The sequence below is a fragment of the Gymnoscopelus microlampas genome (assembly GCF_963454915.1).
Source record: "Gymnoscopelus microlampas genome assembly, chromosome: 16".
In the NCBI taxonomy this organism is placed as follows: domain Eukaryota; kingdom Metazoa; phylum Chordata; class Actinopteri; order Myctophiformes; family Myctophidae; genus Gymnoscopelus; species Gymnoscopelus microlampas.
In genome coordinates, this window is record NC_139953.1 from 27,957,823 (window position 1) to 27,984,753 (window position 26,931).

At 40.2% G+C, this 26,931-nt stretch overlaps 2 protein-coding genes across 3 annotated transcripts; both read left to right on the plus strand.

The window, feature by feature from the left end:
- On the plus strand, positions 1-26,931 carry LOC311062712 (choline/ethanolamine transporter flvcr2b-like). Of its 2 annotated transcripts, XR_014602532.1 has the most exons (12): positions 1-1,028; positions 1,719-2,062; positions 7,263-7,404; positions 11,484-11,624; positions 13,772-13,839; positions 14,315-14,418; positions 15,293-15,403; positions 17,888-17,993; positions 18,484-18,595; positions 20,511-20,563; positions 23,565-23,693; positions 25,573-26,931. XR_014602532.1 is itself a non-coding variant. In XM_084081922.1 (11 exons), exons 1-11 carry the CDS (start codon positions 797-799, stop codon positions 23,637-23,639), a joined length of 1,488 nt encoding a protein of 495 aa, XP_083938048.1. In that variant the 5' UTR covers positions 1-796; the 3' UTR covers positions 23,640-24,763. The 2 variants fall into 2 exon arrangements, 1 of the variants encoding a protein (XP_083938048.1); XM_084081922.1 differs by lacking the exon at positions 25,573-26,931 and having other exon boundaries at positions 23,565-24,763.
- Positions 2,689-5,857, plus strand: LOC311063817 (choline/ethanolamine transporter flvcr2b-like; the record flags this gene model as incomplete). The annotated part of the gene is made up of 2 exons (XM_084083429.1): positions 2,689-5,646; positions 5,846-5,857. The coding sequence occupies exons 1-2, from the start codon at positions 4,996-4,998 to the stop codon at positions 5,855-5,857; spliced, it is 663 nt and encodes a 220-aa protein (XP_083939555.1). The 5' UTR covers positions 2,689-4,995.

The window sequence follows — 26,931 nt, forward strand, 5'->3', positions numbered from 1 at the left end:
GTCGTCGTCGAGCAGGTCGCTGTATCCTCCAATCCATACGTTTAAATGTAAGCGAGTCTCTCAGTCTGAATGGGTTTTCAACTGTACTGTAAGTAAAGTCAAATCCACCAGAGAGGAAATTGACTGAGTTGTAGCCTACTACAGCCTACTATACTACACATTGGAAGTTGTAATGGAAATTAACCTCTGTTGCGCTTTATATCGTCAACTAATCGCTCAGCCCTAGTTTACAAACTTTGTGAAATATTTTCTCTTTCGTCACCGGGGCAGTAAAAGAGCGTATGTGTGAAAGAAAACCCCTGTAAAACCACCTCAAGCTCTAGTTTATGACTTTATGTTGAATAGCATGCAAAGTAACGTTAGTCATTGTGCCTGAGGAGACAGTAGCATATACATACAGTCGGAGTGGTAACCGCCGGAAGGCTCGCCCCCAAACTGCCCAAACACGCTCGCTCAGCTCCCAGCGGTTCTCCTCTATTTGTTTTACTGAGGATAAGTTTAGAAAGAAGTTTATTGTTAGGCATAGTTTGACTGGGGTTAAGTTTAGGAATAAGGTTGGGTTCTGGCACCGTTTTACTGAGGTTAGGTTTTGAAATAAGGTTAGGTTCGTTTAGTTTACGTTTAGAAATTACCGTTACCTTTAGAAATAGGTGGCGACCGTTCCGAGTTCGTCGTATTTCCCGGGTTGACTGCGTTTTGGGGCGAGCGTTTTGGTGTTCGTACGAGTAATACAGTAGGAGTAACATCAGCCATTGAAGTGTCTTGAGTGGACAGTGTATTAATAGCATTTTTAAAAATGATCGAAAAACCCGCCGTTGATCATGAGATCAACGACAACGAAATGACGACGGATTTGGAAAAGAGCGTAATGATGCAACGTGAAGAACCCGTACAATCAATGAATACTATGAACGGTGTGGAACCGAAGCCCTCCACGCGCCTTTACAAGCGGCGGTGGCTCATCGTGTGCCTCTTCAGCTCCTACTCTCTGTGCAACTCTTTCCAATGGATCCAGTACGGAATCATAGGTAGGGCTGCCTGTCACGATTACAAATTGAAGTTGATGATTAATTGTCATACAAGTAATTGCGATTAACGATTTAATTGTGTTTTTGTGCATTGAGCACTGGAACGTATGAATACAACTTTTAATTTCTGTTAGTTATTTTTACTAGGCTTAATAATCACAAATTGCACAGGGCAGATATGACAAATAACTTACATATATAAAGACATTACTGACACATTTAATAATATACTTTCAAGAACATTCAATAAAATAAAATTAGGGGAAATAGCTTTATTGTCACATGATCACATCACAGGTTTACAGAAGTAAAAAAGTGGGTGAAATTCGTTTTTGTGCATAGTTCCCATCGTATCGTTATTTCCATAGAAAAAAAGAAGGGGAAGAAGAAGAGGGTGGGAAAGGAGATCAAACAAGAGAGCAAACCCCCTCCCCAATAAGTTATCTACATATTTACACAAGTACCCAGAGATAAGATATAAAGGTATGTGAGCATAGCAGCAGAGGTATACTGTGCATGATATGGACAATAGTTAAGGTGCTAGATTTTTGGAAAAAGTTTGAAAATATATGAACATTTTTCAACATGGAAACTATTATGACTATTATGCAAAAATAATTGCGACTATCTCAAATTGTTGCAATTAGGCGATTATTATGTAATAATTGTGACAGGCCTAATCATACATAGGCAACATCTTCATGAAGTTCTACGGCGTGGACGCCTTCACCATCGACTGGATGTCCATGATCTACATGCTCACGTACATCCCGTTCATATTCCCTGTGACGTGGATCCTGGATAAGAAGGGACTCCGGGTCGTGGCGCTGGTGGCCACCGCGTTGAACTGCGCGGGGACGTGGGTCAAAGTGACCAGCGCTAGGCCGGATCTGTTCGCCGTGACCTTCCTGGGACAGTTCTGCTGCTCGTGTGCGCAGGTGTTCATCCTCGGCATGCCGTCGAGACTGGCATCGGTGTGGTTCGGGTCAGACGAGGTGTCGACAGCTTGCTCCATCGGAGTTTTTGGGAATCAGGTGTGTATGTATGAGGTCATGTTGCAAAAGGTCTTCCAAGTTAAACATTGGCAGTTTATGTAGTTTTACCATGGACTGCTGTAACATATTATTGAATAATATGTTTAACAGGTCAAGCTTGATGTGGTTGGTTACCCATCTCGGTAATTTGCGCAATTAAGCACGCACGCTGTCAGTGCTGGTAATCTCAGGCATCCTCAGGTTCACATACAGTGATAAAACACTGCAAGCTCCACAAAAGACACGCATATACACACATTACTTGGCTATGCTGGGTTTTTTTTCTCGTTCACTTTGTTTTTATTGTTATTTTTCCATACATGGAGGAAGGAAAACACTGCAGTTGTGTTTCTAATATACTCTCTCAACCACCCCCCTCCTTCCCACTCTCCATCCTCCCATCCAGGGACACAAATCGCATACAGTACACCAACAAATGAACCAATATATGAATAAGAAAAAGTACAAATATAAATATTAGTGTCGACCAACAATACTACCAAAGTAAAACGATAAAACACAAATCAACACAGCACAAGACCTCAGACAATGGAGTCCCCATGCATCTTTCAATTCAGTGCAGGGGAGCATTGTCTATCTATATGATTCAAATCTCTGTGCACAACGTGGTTTGGTCGCTCAGATAGGCACTGCTTTACAGTTTAACATCTTAGTTAATCCGCAATTTTCATGTTTATTTTTCTATAGCAAAAGAACATCACGATCCAAATTGCAACAGGTTGTTGCATGCAGCACTTAATGCTCAGAACATCATTGTGGGATTCATGACAAACTGGTTTCATGAAACTTTCACATGTTCTTCAGATGAATCTATAAGATATTGCCCTTTGACACACTATGATGCGAAGTCACTTGACATGGCGTTGGACACCAATTCTCACTTCCTTTTTTATAACTTTTGTCAGTCACATCACTTTTGTGATATGACTGACTAATAACAACAGCATACATTAGAATCAATACAACAAGACTGTTTCGATGTAGCAGCAAGCATGTATGAAATCATTTAAGTTGAAATATATGACAGAACAGCATACTGATTTACTGCTGTCACTAACTGGTAATAGCAGTCAAATATTATTCCATATATTATGAGACTACGTAAACTTCCCTTGGTAAATTGTGTTATAGCAGCCAACAATGTATTATTTAAACTGACAACAGAGGAAGAGAGAATCACCTATGTACATGTATACACAACATAAACTGAGGTAGGAAGAAAATAATAATGCAGTATATTGACACTTGTGCACCATACCATTTGGCCTACTACTACTAGGAAAACATGTGTCAAACTGCAAGTGTAACTCTAGCACAGAGCCATTAACCCTTGTGTGTGCACAAATATACAGAGATATCGACAGGTTCAGTTCTTAACTTATTTATTTCTATTTCCTCATAGATTTAGCATCAGCAAACATTTATCATCTGTGTGCATGACCCAGTGATATTACTGTTAATTATACTAATGCAAAGGACCAAATATTAAATAATGCTCATACTTATTAACATTTGGATTTGGCCATTTATCTTGTTAATTGACTGCCATCTATGTGGTGAGTGTAGGGTCAAGTCTGGCTTTTATCTTTTACAACTTCTAATTCCCTAATCTTCTCATTTGAGTGACACTGCACATTATCTGTGATCAAAGAGGACCTGGAAATAAACTGCACCCTGTTTTCTCAGTGAAATTATAATTATTAGACTAGTCCTCCTATTCCTTTTATAAGTCTCTGTTTAACTTCAACATTGTTCTTTATTGACATTAATTTGTCATAATGATATAATGTGTTTGATGCTGCCTTCACAATAAGAATAGTAATGATGTTGAATACCTGGTTGTTCCAAAATAGATTAGTTGACTCAACTTAGGAAAAGTCATGGAGACATTACTGACCCACTGTTATGGACTCAAGTTTATAAATATATTTTTCAAAAGGTTTGTAACTTCTGCCTCATTCAGAACGTTCATTGATCTGCAGAATAATATGTTTAATTGTAAAATTGGTGCCAACATGTTATTATTATTTGTTTGTTAAAGGTAGGGTAAGTGATATTTTTTGGCACTATATTGCACTATATTCTGATAGTAATAGTATTCATTGCTATAGAGAAGAGGTAAGAGCAGGGGTATTCAACTAGATTAAGCACGGGCCACAATTGTCAAATGACTTGAAGTCGGGGGCCACAAGACTCTGTTCGTGGTTAACCGTTTGACCGTTTGTTGTGTGTGCTATATAGGACACAACAATTGACATATTATGTCGACTATTATGGTATCATATTAGGGCCTGCTTCATAATGCCTTTTGATGTTTGAAAGGATAATTTCTGTGCCAGTCCTTCATAATGCACAGATTCTCATTAGATATTTCAGTGTTCTGTGCATGCACAGGTCTGGTTAAATGGTTAACATGTTGTTCTTTTTTTGGTTAACATGTTGTTCTTTTTTTGGTTAACATGTTGTTCTTTTTTTGTCACGATCTTATGGTAACCCGTAACTTATCGTGGTTTGTTCAAAGTAGTCCATAATAGTCTATCCCCCTAATCCATGGTGCATGCATTTAGATTTCACAAGGGGATCTTTTACAGTTCAAACAAAAAACACAAAGAGGTAGGCTAATAGTGGGAGGAGATGAGAGAATTCCTGTATGTTACCATCACATGACAATGCTGCAGGAGGTGATAAATAGCGTAACATCCAGATGAGCCCCACAGCCAGCATAAGCAACGAGGCGTGAATGGGTCGAGGACATTGTGAGACACCCAGTCACAGCTGGTAGCTTCAGTCGCTTTTCCTCTCCGAAACATTTGAGTAAAGCAGCTACTCTTCACCAAGACGAGTTAATACATGACAAGGGGCCAGCGATATATTGCTACAACAATTACGGGCCCCGTCTTAAGACAGTTGAAATGCCGCTCAGCAACGGAAAGAAAGGGAACAGTGCAGGTTCAAAATCCAGCAGTGAGGAATGGCCCCTGTCCAAGGCTGTAAAGAATATCACTCCGGGCCTGGCTTCCCTACAGTGGAGTCCAGGACCTTTGGGTAGAGCTCTCTCCATCAGTTCCCGGTCAGATGTCGAGGCTACTTGTGGTGACAGGGCCGAGCTGGTCCCAAAGCCTGTGACCAAGCTCTACCTCCGACGCTGGGTCATGCTGTTCCTGTTCAGCGGCGTCTCAGCCAGCAATGCCTTTATGTGGCTTCAATACGGCATCATCAGCAACATATTCATGCGCTTCTACAACATTGACTCCCTGGCTATCGACTGGCTGGCCATGATCTACCTGCTCACGTACATCCCACTCATCCTGCCGGTCTTGTGGCTACTGGACAATAGAGGGATCCGGGATGTGGTCCTGGTCGGTGCGGCCTTCAACTGCATCGGTGCGTGGATCAAAATCGGCAGTGCGGGTCCCGATCTGTTCGCTGTCACTTTCTTTGGCCAGTTTGTGTGCTCGGTATCCACTGTGTTCGTCCTTGGTATTCCCTCCTACCTGGCGTCGGTGTGGTTTGGCCAGAGGGAAGTTTCCACTGCATGCTCCATAGGGGTACTGGGAAACCAGGTTTGTCTTCATGTCTTGTTCGTTATCATATACAGTCTACGTCAAAGACCATACAGTGTGGTACAGACAGTGTGTATATCGACAAACAGTGTGAGTGCTGTTTGTGGGTATACAGTGCTCCACTGTATGTCTGAGTCAAGTGGTACATGTAGTACCATAGTGTGGACGTATTATGGGCTGACTGTGTTAACTGTTGGAGAAACTCTCTTGACCATTCCCTGTCTATTCAGACAATTTTGTGCTATTATTTGTTAAATATTGAAGCATGCCAGGATTGAGCATCAAAATCAACTTTTTTAAAGACTTGTGAAAAGGGGTCTCTAGCCATTGTTTTGCAGTAAAAGGGGGATTTGACTTTCTCTAGAAGAAGGGGGCTTTAAAATTCTATGTTGTGTACTGCAAGAACATTAGGGCCTTAAAGGGCCTTGTAGTTAACCTAATGGTTTGAGTTGCTGCATATGTTGACTTGTTTTGACTATGTAAACTTTTAAACTATAAAAGAGCAGCAGAACTGTGTGTGTGTGTGTGTGTGTGTGTGTGTGTGTGTGTGTGTGTGTGTGTGTGTGTGTGTGTGTGTGTGTGTGTGTGTGTGTGTGTGTGTGTGTGTGTGTGTGTGTGTGTGATGGAGTGATACTCATCACTGGTAGTACATATTATACTGTGCAGTTGATGTCCAGTTTCCATTGACGCCTTACATTTACAGGATCCTTTTGTTTTGATCTATTGTAAAGCAATTCAGCAAAGGACATCCACATTAATACAACCACTTAATGTCTTTGAAGGGCTAGACCACTTTGGTAGAGGTTTGGGTTGTGTAGTTACCTTGCCATGATCTAACTCAAGAAATAAAAAAATGATTGCTCCATTCACTGGAAATTGATCATTGAAAATATGCTCCTCATTGACTAACCATTCAGGAGGAGCTCTTTTAGCCTGTAACATCACCAAACCTGGTACTATTCGTTTTTAAATAAAATCAATCATTTTACTATTTGAAGATCCAGATCTGCGGATCCAGTGTGGGTTATCTTCCTAATAAAAATAGCAATGGGTTAGAATCCACCGTGGTGCATCCGGCTTCGTCGAGCGTCTACAGTGTAGACACTCGACAAAGCCGGATGGGGAGCCGGAAGGGGAAGGTGATAGTGGTCACTGCACGTTATCCTACGGGCTGGGGCAGCACCTTTACCTTAAAGCAATTGTTCACTATTTGCTGAACAGCTATCTGCAAACACTGGCAGGTCTGGGGACCCCTACAGTAGGTATCACTATCGACTAAAAACATGACGTGTCAAATGTCCATCTTGCAATGGGTATATTCCAGTGCTAGCAGCAGCTCTTCACTGCAGTTAAAAGATGGGTTGCTCCTGACATCAGATGGTGGTGTATGTTGATGGAAATGGTCTACATACTGTATAACTTTAAAACTGCAATAAAGAAATTGTCCTGCAGAAATGTTTCTCTTTGTATTTCTTTCTCTTAAGCACAAACTGGATAAGATCATTCAGTCCACTCGAAATGCATGCATTGCATTGTTAATTAACCAGTCTAAATGAAGCATTCATCAGCTGATTTATTTAACTTTGGGGTTGATGATGTTGTTTTTTGCCTTACAGCTGGGCATTGCCATTGGGTTCCTGGTACCACCTATCCTGGTGCCCAATGTGGACGACATAGATGAGCTGGCTCACCACATACGTATTATGTTCTACATTACTGCGGGAGCAGCCACCGTACTCTTTATCCTTGTTGTCATTGGTAAGAGTTTTTACTTTTTTTCCCCCAATACTATTGTTCTGATATACTTAGCAATTTTGCCAACATTTTTAGAATGTTGAAATCAAATGGCACAGCCAGTCTCTCCAGTCTCTCCAGTCTCTCCAGTCTCTCAACAGTTTCTTTGTCAGAACCTTTCTGGGTTATCTAGTTTTGGGGTTTGTGTGTCCTTGCAAGGCCTACAGGGAATTCCCTCTTATCCAACGACCAAAGAGGTGTCGTTTGAAGTTTACAACGTTCTTGCCGCCCTAACAAACAGCGTCTTTCAGTAGAAAAGAAGACTATCTGACCTCATACTACTTTACACAAGAACAAAAACCTCCCCTCAGGGGGAATTTGAACACAGCTGTGTGGGTTTACGTCAGCCTAGCATAAAGGTTGTTTTATACTAGCGAGAGAAGTGTTTGTTGACAGATTCAGTCGACAAAAATGAGTTTCAAATGAAAAAAACATACCGTAGACATTCTTTTCATTTGGAAATAATAAATAAAGAAATAATAATTTCTCTCTGCAGACGCTATTAACAGACGCTTGTCTTATAAAACGGCCTTGAGTCGCCCTTCATCTGATGTGCGTTTTTGCAACTACTGTAGTTCTCTTACTTTTCCTGCCATTCTCATTTTTCTTTCATTCGCCGCCTTTCACAACAAAACACTTTTCTTATGTTTTTCCACTCTGCTGTCTGGTCCTCCGTCCTTCATATTCCTCACTCAGCAATCACATGCAACCGTTCCATATGAATTAAGAGAATGGTATACTCTTATCGAGAAACTACACATCTTAGAAGTGGCTGGCTACTGTACAGCAGACCACATCATAAGTGTCCATAGAAGCACTGCAAGGGCAGGCCACAAGCTTGGATCGGCATGAGGGCTGAAAACACCATTGTCCTGAAGGAGGGTGTGGTATGAAAATTTGCATTCTTTAAGACAAAAGGGTATTTGTAATAGATGTTTTCATTGTAGTGCCATGCACACAATTAGCTCTGCTAAGAGTTCTTTGTCATTAGTAGCCCCCTGGCAATACACCTACTTTATATAATGCAAATACTTAAACTAAACCTTAAGGGAGTATGGACGGGCAGACTAACATCATTCATTTTCCATTTATTTAGGCATAATCTGTTGGTTTGTAAGATTAATAGATGGGGATAAGTATTCTCTTGATAATCACATGATGACTTGTTCTGTGTGTCATGGTGAAAAGAAAGTGGCTAGAACAGCAGAGAATATGGCCGCAGACAAACCTACGCCTTTTGCTTTGAAAACAAATCATATCAATTCAATTCAAAGGAGCTTTATTGGCATACACATATGTTCACTTTGCCAAAGCAAGTGTCAAAATATAATGAAAGCTTGAGAAATGGGGAAAATACAGTTGGAAGGGGTACAGCATTGTGTAAACGCTATGTCACATTGTGTCGTTATATACATGTTATATGTACAGGTTATAAAGCTTTTTCAGACAAATAGCAGCAATCTTTTGCAGTCATTTTGGGACAAATAGCAGCATATTTTTTCAAAACTATTTAAGTAGTATACAAATATCATATCACTGGTTGGTTGGTTCTGTAATGAAGTTTTTTTTAATGTATTTGTTTTATCCCCAAGCGGTTTACACCCAGTTGTAACTAACCACTACATTGTATTTAAATGTCACCAGATGTATGAGTGGGTGGAAAGTTCCGATTGTTTGTCTATGCGACACTAGGCAAACAGGACTCAGAAACACACACACACACACACACACACACACACACACACACACACACACACACACACACACACACACACACACACACACACACACACACACACACGGTGGGTGATGGGTATCCTGCTGTCAGTGCCATCTGGGGTCCTGATTCATGGCCCCTGCTGTGTGAGTCAGTGGAGAGAGTTCCAGGACTAGAGATTAGTCTCGTTTCTGTAGGCAAGAGAAGTGAGGTGATACATTTGAGTGAAGCCCCTCTGTAAAGGAACTGACAGCAAAAGTTAAACTCCTAGAAGCCTCTTTGAATGCAAATTAGTATGTAAAGTGGTTTGGTTGTGAACAGCGTTTTCCTATCGCCTCGCAGTAGCGGGGGGGCGGGTGGGGCTGGGAGGAGCAATGCTCTCACTAAATAAATGTAGAGTTTTAGCTACTATGCATCCCGCAGAAATATATAGCTTATAAGGATTTGTAATGTAAGGAATTTGTAATTTGTAAGTTTCCTTAAAAGGCAACTCATTTAGATGTAGGCCTATATAGGTTTATGGTTTCCCAAGGACTAGCCGTTTCAGTCATTCAGTTCGACTTCACTGTAGCCTATAGTAGCCTTTTCATAAATGATATTTGTACTTAGGGTGTCGTGAAAGTTTATAATATTTAGAGAAATTTTAAGTTTCAAATACAAAAGTAGTAGTAGTTACTAGTTGTGAATTAGCAAACTGGACATTTAGACTGAATGTTCCCTTTTATCCTCATCTTGCGCTAATGCACGCAACTGTTACGCCAGGTTTTATATTTGTTGTTTCTCATAAGCGTGCACCCATTGTCCGTCAACAACATAGCCGTCTGTGCCTTGACTTCTGTGCGCTGACTGCGCCATGCTCTCCCCCCATGCTCTCCCCCCCCCCCCCCCCCCCCGCCCCCCCGCTACTGTGAGGCGATAGGAAAACGGCGTTCGTGGTTTGATTGGGGAAAAAACTTTTTGTGCAAATAAACACTTGAATGACTTTATTTTTGTGAAATTCCATTGTGAAAAACAGTAAGGCTGTTAATCAATTCATTATAATTAACGCTCTTCCCGTCCACTCAGAGAGATACTATATCAATGAAAAGGTTAATTTCTCAGGATTGGCGAGAACTTGCTTACTGTACACATTTCTGCTGGTTAGGTCCCCTGGGGTAGTTTGGCTCAGTGCTAATAACCACAAATGGAGACATCTGCACTCATTCATCCTATCATTTGACCCTGCTTAAGCTCACCCAGGAGAAAGGCAGCTTGAAATATAAATGACAGGGATAAGATAAGATAAAACATTATTGATCCCAAGAGGGACATTCAGGTGTCAGAGTAACAATAGAGGTAAGAAACACAGGAGAGGTAGACTACAGGTTAGAGTTTCTCACACACCGGGAACGTGATGAATAAACAATCCAAAAATGCATCGCCGAATATTTCAAATCAAACTATTAATTTTGCGATGCTTCATTCGAACAGGTTGATGCTTTTATTCACACTGAAAAATCCACCTAGTTTCAGAATAACATTACGTTGTGTACTATTCTGGATGTACTCATGACTAAGCTGTTGGAAATTAATCGCAAAAAATAATGCTCCCGGTGTGTAAGGACCTAAAAAGACAAGAAGTAAATAAAAGTCAATACTAATAAAACTTTTTTTTTAAACTAGAAAAGTGCATTTCTCTGAGGGCAGATTTCCGCCAGGTTTGCCTACCCAGGGCTGTGTCTAGTCGTGCGGTGCAGCTGTCAGGACACGACAAAGCTGTGGGGGGATATACAGTTTGTGCGACAGACTGCAACTGTTTTTAGTGCTAAGATGTATTTGTTGTGTTGAATTCCATTTGTTTTCACCGGAAGACGGAAGCGTTTCAAAAAGCGTTCTTTTAATTGTTTTATACTATCTGTGGATCGTTTCTCTTAGCCAGTGGAGCTTTAGTTACCGTGAGCTGTGTTTTCTTTTTCTGTTGTTTTTCGATCTTCAAATCCTACAATCTCTTAAAAACAGCGTGAGATTCCTTTTTGTTATTAGCGCGGTAGTTCCTGGCCAAACAGGAAACCGGTGTGGTAGTTCCTGGCCAAACAGGAAACCGGTGCATTTCCTTTTCCGTTTTCCGTCCGGATGACGCCATTTTCGCGGGAAAGGCTCACCGAGCCACCTTTTCAATAGAACTTATAATAGAAAAGGCTTTCGGGGGTGAAATTCATGGAGTGGGTGTTGTGAAACATTTGCCACTCACAAAAGATATACAATTTAACTTTAGTTTTGTTTTACTTTAAGGACATCATTACTTATTTAGTAAAGCGTTTGTAACATGAAATTATGTCCTTGTCAGTTTTCCAGGAGCGCCCTGAACTACCTCCCACACAAGCCCAGGCTACAGCTCGTAGCATTCCTCCAGAGCAGTACTCCTACACAGCCTCCATCCTCAGGCTACTCCGCAACAAGCCATTCATCCTCCTCATCATCACATATGGTTTGTTTTCATCATTCACCACAGTCAAATCCAGAGTCCATTTTACGCTCTCAAAGTTCAAAGAACTTTTCATATTTTTATTGTGCACCAACAGTAGCTTTCAAACTACAGATTAATGTAAGGAATGTTCGCAAATTGAATGCCTTTGATGCACAGGAATGGAAAAGAAGCTAAATTGGCTTAGTAACATGGACACTGTTTTTCTCTGTTTTTTATTATGATAAACACTTATTGTAGCCACTAAATTAGAAAATCCAATCTGAAAGTGATTGGTAAATATAGGTCAGTGTCACATTTATTATTCACCATTATCAGCCATTAATCCCACAGGAGATCTGCCACTTTAAGGCAGCTCTCTACCACACAGATATTGGGCCGATTCGCCTGCGGGAGGTGTTGGAAAGCGTCTCCTGCCGACAACCTGTTGTCGATATCGCGACTCGAAGGTTACCGTCGATGACCAACCGAGCAGGTTCTGTCGTTGGGCCGACCGGTAGAGCCGTCGGTAGTCGTGGGGTAGTGAAGAGGGGGGAGAGAGGGGGTAAAGGTTTGGTCCGAGCTGCAGTCCGAGCTGGCTCCAGTGTTGCCAGATCCCGTGAGTGAAACAAGTGACCAGGTCTATGAAAACAAGCCTAAAAGCGACCAGTTTCACCACTTAAGCCCTATTACAGCTATTTTCAAAAATAATCTTGAAAGCAAGCCCAAATAAGCAACTATACTTCAGAAACAAGCCCAAACAAAAGCAACCCGCAACTATGAATATATACAAGCGACTTTACTGGAAAACATGCCCAAAGTCGCTTATAATAAGCAGAGCTGGCAACACTGGCAGCATCTTGCAGGCCAGTGCTGCCAGCTCTACGGCATTAGCACAACAATGTGCGCATCGGCCGACAGTTTGTGCTGAACTAAATGCCAACATTTGCCAACAGACTTCCAGTCTATTGTATTCTGAAATAGTCTGAAGTAGTCTGTTGGGTGGAGAGTCACCTTAAGGGAACCACTGACTTCTTTAAGACATACAGAGCACAGAGCCATGTCTCTATCTTATCATACAATCAGTATACAGTTACAGCCCATTTGGTGATTAAAGATTCATAGGACTTGTTTCCCCAGTGGGGTTCAAAGTTTGTTGGTAGTCTGACAATGTTTGATAGAACATGTTCGATCAGTTGCTTATTTTGAGTATCCTGCATTTTGTGAGAGGGGCAATTTTAAGCAATCAGTCTGTTAATTACATTTCATTCATGTCTCATTGACGGTGTGGGTGCACTTCTCTGTGTGCATGTTTTGTTCATGTAAAAGATGAGTGAGTTGCCAGATAATTATGCTGAGGTCACTGGGTTTTTCCTTTTTGGTAAAGCTTTAGCTTTCTCTAGCTGGCCTGTCCTATTCTTTATTGTCTCCGTCAGGCCGAAAGGCATGGTGAGGTTATGTTTTGCACCCTGTCCGGCGTCCGTCCATCCGTGCGTGTGTCATTCTGTCTGTGGACAGCTAATCTCCAAAACTGAGTGCACACACTCCCTGGATGCCAATTCAGAACCTCTGCCCCAAATCTTTTACATGGGCCTGTTATAGTGCCACCAGGAGGCCGCTTTTTGCAAAACACATTTTTTGACAGTACTGCTACAGATTTTATCCAAACATCACGCAAATCGGTACACAGTATCTCTATAGTCATTAAACGAAACGTGTGTGTTCGATTTTTCATATTCCATCCCGATTGGCTAAGATTGACAGCTAAAGTTTGCAGGAGTGGCCCGTTTTGAACAAAATGCCGCAAATCATGAACGCAGCGTCCGATTGCTGTGAAACTTTGCACGCACATTCTCACTACGTTGAGGAACAAATGCCACCCTTTCAACATTGCCCTATTATAGCGCCACCAGGAGGCCGATTTTTGCAAAACATTTTACTCCTACAAATGTTGTCCAGACATCACGCAAATCGGTACATATTATCTCTTTAGTCAAGTGATCAAGACGGATCCGTCCGATCTGTCAGATTTTTCGCATTCCAGATTGGCGAACTCCGAACATTGTGCCACTGTGCTCCGAAGAGCACTTTCTCTATTTTTTTGTGTTTCTGGTTGTGCCTACTCACTCTCGACTCACGATTCATAGTCATAATTTGTCTCCTTTCCACAGGACTGAATGTAGGTTGTTTCTACGCTGTTGGGACCCTTCTCAACCGTATGATCATTGAGCACTACCCTGTAAGTCTAATGCAGTACTGTATATAGAAAGGTACATACAGTATTTAGTTTAACATAATAATAATTCAATGTGAGATAAGATGACACAAGATAAGATCAAGATAAGAAATCTGAATTTAATTTCATTGTACATTTTCAGAGTCGGAAAACACTGTTACAATTGAATTGCATACTACAGTGTCCCCACAACTTTAATATGCTTATATAGTGCATATAGTATACTATATAGTGTACTATACTTGCTGATTCAGCAAGTTTCCTAATTTCAGACATGCAAAAGTGTCACTTTTCAGCTACAGTCACCTTTTTGAACCCAAATAGGGCAATTGTGTGACACCTGACCCGAAAGAAAACAACATGTTGTCACCTTTTTCACCTCGGGGCTGTTTGCATGCCTAAATTTAGTTCCTTCAGATTTCTCAACTATCAGGAGTTGTAAGTTCACTAACGATGCTCTCTCCTCACTGACATTAAGGGCGAAGAAGTGAATGCTGGGAGGATAGGTCTCACTATTGTCATCGCGGGCATGGTTGGTTCCTTGATTTGCGGCATCTGGTTGGATAGGACAAAAACCTACAAGTAAGGCAAAAGAGAAATACAGTCTGTGGTTCCCTTCTCTTTCATTAGACAGTGGCAATTTTGTGAAGAGACCACACACTAGAAACAGTGAGTCAGTCCAGTTAGTATATACTGTAAGTAAAAAGAGTGAGAGGAGGAATTCAACAAAATAAAAGGAAAAATAAAATACTGTTTACTGATCCCAGATTGCATAACAATTAGTGCTGTATGAAATCTCTTGTAGGCGAGCATCAGCAAGTTATGCAAGCGCCATTTCTTTATTTGTAGTTTTCTGAGCACTGTTTGTTTGTTTTCATGTCCCCCTTCAGCTTGCCCAATAAATACTTTAGTGTTTATCTGCAGTTAATGCTGTTTGTCCAGGTGCAGCATGCTGCTTCACTGACTTCATAGAGGTCTCTGTCTGTGTTTTGATAGGAGCATCCAACCCCAGGGAGTCTGGAACTTAGCCCAGTCACACCAATGTCCTCTGCTTTGCGCCCACATGCTTGCTGTGTACATTCAGGCAGCTGAATGCACTCCCACCAGGCTTCGAGTTTGAAGCCATTCTTGTTGAGCCTCCATATACTGTATACTCTATTTTAGAAATTCACTTGAAAGAAAGATGCATGCTATATTGCACAGTGGTACTAGGCTTGCTAGAGCTGGATGCTCAACTTTTGTTTTTCTTTTTTTGGTCATAGTTAACTCATATTCTCAATTTCAGATGACTGATTAGATGTTAAAAAGTTAAATAAATGCAGTCATTTAATAGTGATATGTTATAGTATGATTTCATTGTAACATTACAACGATCAGTAATAAATAATATATCATAATCATTTTGTATCTTTTTATGTGATGTATTGTATTGTGTGTATTTAATTTTTCTTTCCAGACAGACTACACTTGTAGTATACTTCATGTCCCTGGTGGGGATGATCATCTACGCTGTCACACTGAGCTTGGGACATCTATGGGTAGTCTTTGTCACTGCTGGAGCTCTAGGGTAATTGTCTACCTACAGTATATATCTTTGTTTGCCTGTCTTTATGTACAGTATGTAAATGAAACAATATGAGGTTGTCTACAATATACAGTATATCTTTGTTTGCCGGTCTTTATAAGTACATGAAACAGCATGTGGTCATACTTTCTGCCACAATATTTCGCGAGAATGGGAGAATACTTGTGTAGCATTCCATTCATTTTCTTATTTCCATCCATGACAATGATTGACAGTCATCATGCTTATTTGCTTAGTGGCTAATTTTACCTTGACCCACACCTGTTAAAGGTTTATCTTTGCATTGACTAACCTTTTGTTGAACCTGCAGAAACAGGTATGTACAGTATGTGGGTCAAAGGTATTGTATCTCCCCTTCTGGTTTTGGGGAAGAAAACTATGACTTAGATGGCAACTAAAGCTTCTTAACAACTTAAACCCAACCCTTGTAGAGCTGCTATTTTAGAATCAGAATCAGAATCAGTTTTATTGTCACATCACAGGTTTACAAGGTAAAAAAGTGGGTGAAATTCGTTTTTAGCCGCATGCTGAAAAGCATAGCGGCTCTATATTCAGTCTGACTCTGACCCGACAGATTTCCGACATGTTTGCGACACTTTTTTTGCGTGATTGGCTGTCGTTTAAGCCAATGGGATACTTTCCCATACTCTGAACGGGCGCCCTCGTCCTCCCAAGCTATGGGACTAGACACGCCTCTCTCAGTGGATTCGTCTGAGCGCTATCCGAATTTGGCTAATAGTTAGCTTGTATGCTTGTATGATGTTACTAACTGTTTTTAGCCAAACGCGGTAATGTCCACTCTCCATTAGTTCTCGACGCAAGTTGCGTTATTAATCCCGTAATTTTCATGTATTGTACATCCCAAAATCAAATGTATTAACCATGTGAGAGAGAGTAAAAAAAAAAGCGATTCTGGGCGAGGTAAACAGAACACTCGCCCCAAAACACACTCACCCCCATTCATTTCGCGGACAGAGGCCGCCGGATTAGACCCGGGCGAGTGTGTTTGGGGACGAGCGTTCTTGTAATCCATTGCCGCATATGTAGCCATGGTTCACATTCATGTTTCAGGGCTACTGCCTACCGCATGATGCATCCATATCAAGGGCCCTTTTAATACAAAAACCCACAGCAATTTCGGTCTACAGTACACCAGCCTTCAACAATAGTGTACATTCAGTGGTCAGGTTCGTTCAGAAATCAATTGAAGAACGCAGGAGCGAGTTTTCCATATATAGCAAGCCACGCGCGAGAACGTGCATACACGCAGTACACTACACATGTGTCGTTGTTGACGTTTTCAGATGGTTTTAATTTGAAGGTATAACAGGCTGTTCAATGTGTTTTTGTGAGTTACGATAACTGACCGGCGTGCTCTATGCCGTCGTGTTTTGTTAAGTTACACAAGTGGCAGAAACGGTGCTTTCTGATTTTCACAATACAATGTAATCCACCCGCGTTTAGTTCAGTATTATAAAAGTGTTCACCCAACGCGTGTAAACTTAAGCTAATAGGTTAACAACAGTCTCGAGTCGGTCTCAAACAGTCGGGAGGGGGGAGACAAAGACTCGGTCGAGAGAGGCAGAGAAATGCAGACGATGCATCTCATTGCACAGAGGTGCGTGAGCAAGATAAGGATTTAACTTAATTTAAATCAGCACAGTGTAAGCACAGTGTAAGTTAATGTCCGCTGCCGTCAGCGCCATCTTCATAATAGATAAATATATATTCAGAACAGAATAATAATATTAAAAATATTTAATAAAACAAAAAATCGAAAATCTTCTTTTCTTTTTTTTCGGGTTTTGGGCCTAACATGATGGCAATAGTCGGGTTCGGGCCGAGCCCCGGGCCGGCCCAGTCGGGCCCAGTTAGGGCCGAGCCTTCATTTTCAGGCCCGTTGAGAACTCTATAAATGATTAGTAGCCTTAAAGCTACTATTTGAATACTATTATTATTTTGCCTATACTGTGTGGCTCGCTGTGCATCACTCTGATTGCATCTTTCATTCATTCTGCAACGTGTTAATTGTCCATCACCTGACAACCATTAGCTGTCTTTTGTCATCTTCATTTCTTTATAGTTAAATGTTGTGTTGTTGACAAGATTGGGGCCAAAAAAGCCTGCCGCATGCGGCTTTATTATGACTTGTCATTCTTGTTTTACATCATTCCCATCGCAACGTTAATTTCCATAGAAAGAAGAGGGGGGAGGGAGAGGAAGAAGAGGGGTAAGTGGGAAGGAGATCAGACAAGAGAACAGCAGAAAGGCCAAACAAGTTATCTACATATTTACAAGAGTACCTGAGATAAGAAACAAGCTAACAAGCTTTACGAAATATGACATGCACAGAATAGGGACGCAAGTAAGGGTTCATGTGGTTAAGATTCAGTACAAACTGAAATTCTCAATGTTCATTCTTCTTAAAATTAAATATTTCTCTGTGTTTATTTTGGTATGTTCTAGGTTCTTCATGACGGGCTACCTGCCTCTGGGGTTTGAGTTTGCAGTAGAGCTAACGTACCCAGAATCAGAGGGCACCTCCTCCGGACTCCTCAACTGTTCAGCACAGGTGAACAAGTTGTGGCTCTCACAGCGACTGTGTGGGTTTAGCATATTTGTACAGCAAACAAAAAAAACAAGTTAAGCACATGAGTCCAAGCATCCCTATTCTAGGCATGTCGTAATAGACAAACAACCTGCAAAAATAGTTGACCTACAAGCTCACAAACCTGTCGCAACGTGTTGTGAGCTTGTACTGTAGATTATATTTTCAGCGAAGAGATTTGATGTAGATGGGGGAAAAGGAAGGATAGACTCCTGGCGGACCCCGGTTAACAAAGTATATAGGGTTTAAGTGGTCAAAAAGATGGAGGACTTGGAGGATAGAAATGGTAAAGACTTGCACACTACAAAAATGTAAGGAGACCCATTATCAGTGCCCTTGGATGATAAGAATATGTGGGAAAACATGTTTTGCAGTGTGTGTGTGTGCGTGCGCTCGCACACAAGTGCATGCATGCATGCATCACCTCTAACCCTTGCATATTTGTGCTACACAGGTGTTTGGGATCATATTCACTATATGCCAGGGGAAGATCATTGACAGCTTTGGCACACTGGCAGGAAACATCTTCCTCTGTGTTTTTCTCCTCATCGGCACAATAATGACAGGTAGAGACTTCTGCTCCATCATATTTCAGTTTAGTCCAAGGTCATTAATTGTTATTCTGTGGATTCATTAATAGATTTAATGAACTGATTTGTACATAAATTACGGTGCATAAAATTGCACGATTGGCAACGCTGAATAAGTAGAGTTTTGCATGGTTACTGTATACATATACAGTGTATAAGTGTAAGTGTGCAAGTTAACATAAACAGTTATATATTAACTTCACACAGTCACTCATGGTTTGAACTCGATTCACCTATTGAGGGTGGACACTTACAACCTTTTACAATGGCATATGATTATTTGGTGTTTCCACTTTTTCCGATCAAATGCTCCTCACTCGTGTTTTTGGTTTAGCACTGTGGTCATTCGTCCAACAGAATGTTCTTGAAAATCAGCCCCTGCAGTGCAGAGTAATTGGTCTGCAACAGTAAACAAATAATTTGTTGTCCATTTACAGAGAAATGGTGCTTTCCACAGTGGGACATCAAACGAGCATGCTGTCTTTATTCCAACCACATGAACCCTAGCATCCCTATTCTCAGCATGTCATGCTAGGCAAACGTTCGGCGAAAATAGTAGATCTACAAGCTCACAATGGGTCGCCATGCATTGTGAGCTAGTGGATCGGCTATTTTCTGTGAAGAGATTTGGCGTAGAGGGCCCGGGGGAACAAGTATAGACGCCTGGAGGATGCCGGTCAACAAAGTGTATTGCGTTTAAGTTGTTTAAGGTTGTCCCTAGTTACTCCCATACAGAGAACAGTCTGTCATGGTCACACTTCATGCCTCAGTTGGCAGCTCATCTAATATAAGTTTTAAAATGCCACTTAGGTCTAGTGCATGGTCTATTGAGGACATCATGTGGTAATATGTAACTACTTAAAATGATAGCTACTGAAGGCCATGGGTTGCTACTGTATAATTTCCACAATGGAGACAGGATTAGTTTTTCTCTTTTCCACTTGGATGCTTCTCTAATGAGGTTTTACTGGCCAAAGGTCATATGCCAGTAGAACACTGATTTGCAAAAGTTGTAATTTCAAGGACCCCCAGTTTTATATGCATACTGGTCCATTTGATACCATTTTAATGTCTTTGACCACAATCTACATTGTAAAATCCTTCAGTGTTAATTTTACTTGAGAGAATCTTCTTGAGAGAACAGCATTACAGAACTGTAATGCTGCGTTCACACTAGCGGTTGGTTCCGGTAGGAGAGACAAAGGAGACTCTTTGTGTCTCCTACCGGAACCCACTGCTGTCTCCATGGGGTGAGTAATCGATAGGAAAAAAAGTCATGTTGGGGGTGAACTATCCCTTTTAAAGTCGCATTCCACCTCGACCTTGAGTTGTGAAATGCATGAAGTGATGAAGTGAAACTGCTGATTGAGCTGGATACATAGACACTAAAGGCAGACAGGAGTTTAGCGGTTAAATGAGCATCGTGTTCAGTGACTACTATGTAACTAATGTTCCCCAAATGCGAGTAAAGTGTCATTCATTGTTCATTTAACATTTGATAATGCCCAGTTCGAAAGTCAACTGCCATGCATTGTGTAATTTGTAATTTTAGCATGTCTGGCATGCCAGACAATATTAGATGGCCAGACATTTGACATTCAATTGATTATTGTATTGGGGAAAGAAATTGGTTGTTATGCCTCTGTGTCTGAGAGCCACCTAGTGGACGCTCACATAACTGTACTTGTTTAAAATATGACTTATTTAGCCCCACTACCATTAGCAGAAATTAAATCAAAAGGTCTCTCACTAGTAAGGATACTGCAGAAGTATTAAACTATTAAATTACCATAACATTTATTCATTATTTTTTGATGGTGAGCAGTCTCACGCATAATATTTAAACTGTTGTGCTGTATGTTGTGTAATTAAATTGCCTTATTTTCTGCAGGCTTCATCAAGTCAGACCTGCGGAGACAAAATGCAAACCTGGCCACAGCAGCAGTAAGTGTCAGAAGGAGGGCATCATGCTTTGGTTGTTATGGGGGCTATTTAGGCCAGTGGGTGTTTTAAGATGGTATAATGATGGTGGTGGAAGGACAATGCCCTAAAGCCTAAAGGGTGATTTTGCCAAAAATAGCTGATTTATAAGCTCACATTGTGTTGTGCTGCTTGTGAGCTTGTAGATCGGCTATTTATGGTGTGCGACACTGGCACGCAACTAGGTATACATCTGGCTTAAATTATACTTTGTCGCAAACCCTTTTCGACGAATCTCTCGACAGCAATTACGTGTTTTCAACTGAAAAAAGTGTTGAATGTAATTTTTGTCAAGCGAAAAGCATCGAGTGACAAAGTATAAATTAGCCTTAATGATAGTTAAAGTCTAAAACATTTGGAAAGAGTTACGGTTAACTTTGTTGAGCATATTGACATAAACATTCAGGTTTCACAAATGATATGAAGTTGACAATTTAGTTCATATATTAATTTACAGTATATGCTTCTGAATTAGCCAATCTGGTTGACTAAGTGAGTATTGTTGACCCACTGCATTGGACAGGTGCATGGTAAACTTGTTTGTCTGTCATGCCGTTTGCATGAAGAACATGTGCTAAATATTACATGTGGAACATTTGCTGTTCTAAAAATAACTTTTGTCATGCTGCATGCAGGCATGCACACGTGTCACCTTTTGGCTAAATTCACCTTCTTGAATCAGAAATAGATTACATATGTAATTTGTGAAGATCCAATGACAAATTGTTTTGTTTGTTTGTTTGTTTTGGGGGTTTCTCAAGTGAGAGTGATGAATGCCTACTCAAAACAAAAGGGTGATGCATGCCTACTCAAAGCCAAAGTGATGCATGCCTATTCAAAGCTAAAGAGTGTTGCATGCCTACTAAAGCAAAAGAGTAATGCATGCTACTCAAAGCGAAAGAGTGTGATGCGTTTCTAGAGGGTTCTGGCGGTATGTCCTCTCTGGGTAGAATGCTACTGGCTACACTGCCATTATGACTTTCTTCTTGAGTACCTACTCAAAGTGAAAGTGTGTTTCGTGTTTGGTTGCACGTGAGTCGGCTGTCAACAAAAGTGGGTCCTATGGTTTACTTTAAGAATGAGTGATTTAGGCGTCATGACGCAGGAGGATGCATGGATTAATTGCAGCTGGAGTTGTTCATGGCTGAAATTGGAGCTCGTCTCTATGGGGGGGTATTACAACTAATTTTAGGTCATGGGGTAGACAGGCCAAAATCTGGTTTTGTGTGGCCGCACGTGTGTTCTCTTACTGATTTTATTTCCTTCATTTTTTTATAATGCTCTCTGCTATAACTATACATTTTGTGTCTCACAGTATGAAGAAGATAACTTATCAAGCATTACTTTTATGAATCTTTGGGGTTCAAATAAAATACAATGTGAGCAACAACGACAGAAGTGCACACACATCTGTTGAAGGTGTGAAAACACTGCGATAAACACATGAATGTCTTGCATAAAACTGCAGGCACAAGGACACAAATATGCAGATGCATTATTTTTCATCAGATTTATGAAGCTGCACTGCTGCACCTTGACCTTCGTTTGATTCTGGTTTTATAGATCTTGTGGAACTGTTGAACACCTGAAACAGCTCAACTGCACGTTTCGCTATGAATGGATATAGGAACAGCCTTAAATTAAACATGCGTTTGTATAGATAGGGACTTGTGCTTGAGTCTACAGTATGGGATGTTTTCAAGAAAATACCACAAAAAAAGGTCATGCAATGTGCATTCTCTGCCACAAAGAAATAAACTATGCAAACAAGGCCAGTCATGCTTTGCTGGCACATAGCAAAACTGACATGCACAGGAGGAAAGTCTGTCTATGATGTCATAATGACACAATACAGCCAGGTAGTAGCCAGCAGACTTCTACCCAGAGAGGACATACCCCTGAACCCCCATAGATGATCTGTCTTTCTTCAGCTCACACATCCTTCTCACCTTTTCCCACCCCTAACCAGTTGGCATGCCTGTGCATGGTTTGTCTTGTTTGTCCTCAGCCTGTCCATATGTCAATACTAACTATCTGTTATTGGATTTTATAACCATATTACTCGGACTGCTTCACTTTGGTGTCTGGAAACAGAGAGCCTACTGTAAACTAGTTCTATGTGTGATGTTTCAGGGGGATCTGCATGTCTTGAAAGAAAGCATGAGGCTTCCATTCGTTGTTAATTTCAGTTATAGTGTTTAGTGCATGAGCAGTTCTGGGTAATGGAGCTTCATATCTGAAGGATAGCATTAAAATATTAATCACACTTGCATAGATGTGTAGTAATTTATTTATTGATTAACACGTTGGGAATATTGAACTGAGACCAATTGTTTTATACAATCAAGTAAGAGAGTAAGTAGACAGTGAGCAAAATATATTCTTCTGTTGTGAATTTTAAAACATTTTGCAAGGACAGAATGACACAAAGTCAAGCAATACTGTCATATTGTAGAGCAGAATCAGGGGATTTGCATGACACATGTCCTGTTAAAGTAGGGATCCATGATGTGGGGTGAAGTTAACTGCTGAGCACTGACTCAAAATCTTGTTTCTTCCCTACCTGCAAAGCTAACGATTTGTTTAGGCCTCCGGTTAATAATTCATTGAGATAACCATTTGACTTCTATTATTATATGAATGAATTAAAGTTACATATTTTAAGTTGTATAAAACATAAGGTAGCCGACTTATAGTTTGCACAAGAAATTAGGCATGCGAGCTGTTTGCAAGAATAGCTCTTGACAAACACACACACACACACACACACACACACACACAGACACACACACACAGACAAACGCACAGACCGACCACGGCTCGCCTCTTGCAAATTGTAAAAAATAAAGGGATATGACAGAACTACCCTTAAGATCTGCAGCTCTGACGGTAACTTCATCCCACATTGTAAACTCAAGCCATCTGTTACCCCCAAACCAGTAGTGACCACTAGCTGTTGTTTTAGGCTGAAAGGCAGATGTTGGATCAGGACTATGGAGCCACGGTCTTAATCGCCGGACCGACTCCTCCTCAAGTTTGATCAATTAACCCCTTTGATCAAAAAAGTCCCCAAATCATAGCTCGACGGGCAAAGGTAGGAGCACCCACAATTACCACACCCTGTCTTGATTATCAACACTCCACAGTCCACTGTCTTAATGATCAACACTTTACACCCTGTCTTAAGATCAACACTCAACAACACTCTAATCAACTTTGTGCATGTTTTCTGTTAATTACTTGATATTTCTCTCATATTCCATGTTGTACCCTATCATACACAGGTAAAGTCTCAGTTATATTCTAGTCATACTGTATCTAGAATGAGTGTGTTAAAAGGTGTGTTTTAACCGTGTGAGTATTTTTGGCATGTTTGTAGTGTTGCAAGAGTTAGTCCTACTGTGCAAATAACATTTTACGAAATATTAGTAAAATGTTATAAATATTATTATTCTTTGCGTTTTTTCTTAACATACAAAAGGCAGACAAGTGCAAATAAAATTGCACAAACAAGAATAAACCAATCCCCCCACCCCATTCCCACAGAAAAGGATAAATCAATAATTGAAAGAGAGCAAATAGAAAAAATAGGTTTAGACTGCATTTCTGTTGTGTAGCAATGTTTTGTGGAGTAGTAATGTGCCTTCATCAGCCTTCATTTGCTGACGTTTGACTCTTTTAACTATCTGGTAACACAGATGAGTTATAAATAGTTAACAGATTGTTCACAAACTGTTAGCTAATGAGTTATTAATGACTTGTTAAATGTTTGTTTGATTTAAAATATACTTTATAAATAGTTAATAGGTCAAGAACAAACTATTATTATACTATTTACTAATGACTTGTTAAATATTTGTTAATAGTTGATTATCGACTTTCAGTACAAGTAAACCCTCTGTGCTGCCAACTCCTCCTATTATTCCAAAACATCAGTACTGGAAAAGATAGCACCAGAGCCCTCTTCTCTTCTCAGTCTCAGCACCCCCCTGCACCTACAGCTAGTCACATCTTGCCTTCCGAAATTTTTAATCGAAACACAAATGAATTAATGTTTAAGAATGAACTAACAATTTGTGAATGATCTATTAACTATTTATACTGAAAGTTATTCCAAGTGTTACCACATATCTTGTGGATATATGCTACTGTATACTTTCATCACAGTGATGTGGGAAAACATATTTTATAAACATGACATTCTGAGATAAATGTGTAACTCGCATCAGAAACACACACACACACACACACACACACACACACACACACACACACACACACACACACACACACACACACACACACACACACACACACACACACACACACACACACACACACACACACACACACACACACACACACACACATATATATATTTAAATTTAACTTGACCTTTGTGGAAGCTACTTAATGCCATGCCAGCAGCTCTCTCTTCAGCTCCATATAGTATGGCTGGTGCACTGTTGACCTCTGAAACCACACTTACCACTCAGTGCAATTCCATTTGGTAACATTTGTACACTGAGGTACAAATGGATACAGTAACTTTGAGGATTTTACTGTGTATGTGCCATGCCATTTCAACAACACATAATCTGACACTACTGGTGATAGCAGTCTCACCACACTGTTCCTACAACTCACTGCTCTTTTACCTGAGATTTTTTGCAGAGTTTATGACCATGGAAGTATTATTGAATGCATTGGTGTGATTTCAAAAAACCTTAAGCAAAGGGAAATCACCCAGTGAAACACAGTGACCAAAACTAAATGACCTCTGGGCTTAAAGGTTTATGAATGTGTTTTACTGTACTGTTAAGTTTTGGGGAGTTATAGCCTATTTTAATGCACTTTAATACCAGCTCAGACATCTTAAAACCAACAACAAAAAACAGCCCAAAAAAGAGCGAAGAAAGGCTCTCTATTGTGTGCTTTGTAATGAAATTAACATATTGTGTTTTCATTAACAGTGGCCTTCAGATTATCAGGATGGTAACATACCAGCACCCTCAATCCTCAAAGAAGCAAAGTTGTAGGCAAGGACACATCCATACGTACTGTACATGCACACACTAATGAACAAAAAACTGTCAAAATCACCAAAAATTGCCGTACCTGTACAATGTGAAGCTTCGGGAGAGACTGTTGGGAAGTGTTTACACCCAACTCCCCTAAAATAAGTCGGTAACTACTAACTACTCTTGTCTAATTGTAGCATCCATGTTTTATTTGTGTTATTTATCAACTTTTTGATATCGTTTTGCATCTAAATAATTATGGATTATTGTACTATGAAATTCAATGCACAATCTTTATATTTTACAATGATTTCAATGTTAAATGTAAAGGTATTTTATAAAAGGTTATTAGAATTTCAATATTTTTGTACTAAAATTCAATCTGATAATATTTGTCTGATATTTTTGATAAAGCACAATTGTACTTTTTATTACATTTGATTATAAAGGTTGGATCAATACTAATGTCAGACTTTTCATAAAGGATGGGTTATTTTTGTATGCAGTTTAGTTATCACACTGATTCTTGCCAGAGTATTTTTAAGATCTTTAAAGTTCTTTTATATTGTTTATAAAAAAAATGAATCCATGGCTACCCATTGAAGGGGACATAACAAGAGTTAAAGGTGCTGTAAATTATATATTTTGGTTAAAACAAAAGGTTTCTTGTTAAGACATTACATCTCCATGCTCTGATTGTATTCATTGCTATAGTGTTTATTCCTTCCTTCCTGTCTCTCCATCTCTTTATAAACAGAAAATACATTTTTAGGTGGGTTGCTAATTTCATCCAATCAGTAGAGAGTAAAAAATGTATCAGCTTAAATTTTATAGTGTTCCAGTTCCAATTTTGTCTGCCTTTTTATTTCTCCATTTCTAATTTCACTTGTTTATACTGTATCCTGTATGAGTTCTCTCTCTTGATTGGGTGTACCCATTGGTATCCTGAACTGAAAATGTATTTTCTGTTTACTAAAGAGCTGGATAGACGGGGCGACCCCTGTTGGAGCCTCCCACCGCCCACCCTAGAGCCTGAGTCTGCCTGACGTTTCTTCCAGTTAAAGTTTTTCATTGCCACTGTCGCAAAATTGCTTGCTCAGGGTGGGACAATGTCAAGTCTCTGCTCTACATGTAAAGTGTCTTGACACAACTTGTTGTGATTTGACACTTAAATAAAATTGAATTGAATTGTTACGATACTCTACTGCAATTATTACTATCAGAATATAGAGCTATTTTATATCACTTAAAAGTATAGTTTTGTTTGTGATGTTCTTTACGATGTATGTGTTTAACAGTACACAACGGATG

What these genes read in the sequence shown, in the direction of transcription:
- LOC311062712 (XM_084081922.1), top strand. Translation starts at nt 797, where the DNA reads ATGATCGAAAAACCCGCCGTTGATCATGAGATCAACGACAACGAAATG. An exon ending in TGATCATTGAGCACTACCCT is followed by an intron (nt 13,840 to 14,314) that starts GTAAGTCTAATG and finishes ACTGACATTAAG; the next exon opens with GGCGAAGAAGTGAATGCTGG. An exon ending in GTCACTGCTGGAGCTCTAGG is followed by an intron (nt 15,404 to 17,887) that starts GTAATTGTCTAC and finishes GGTATGTTCTAG; the next exon opens with GTTCTTCATGACGGGCTACC.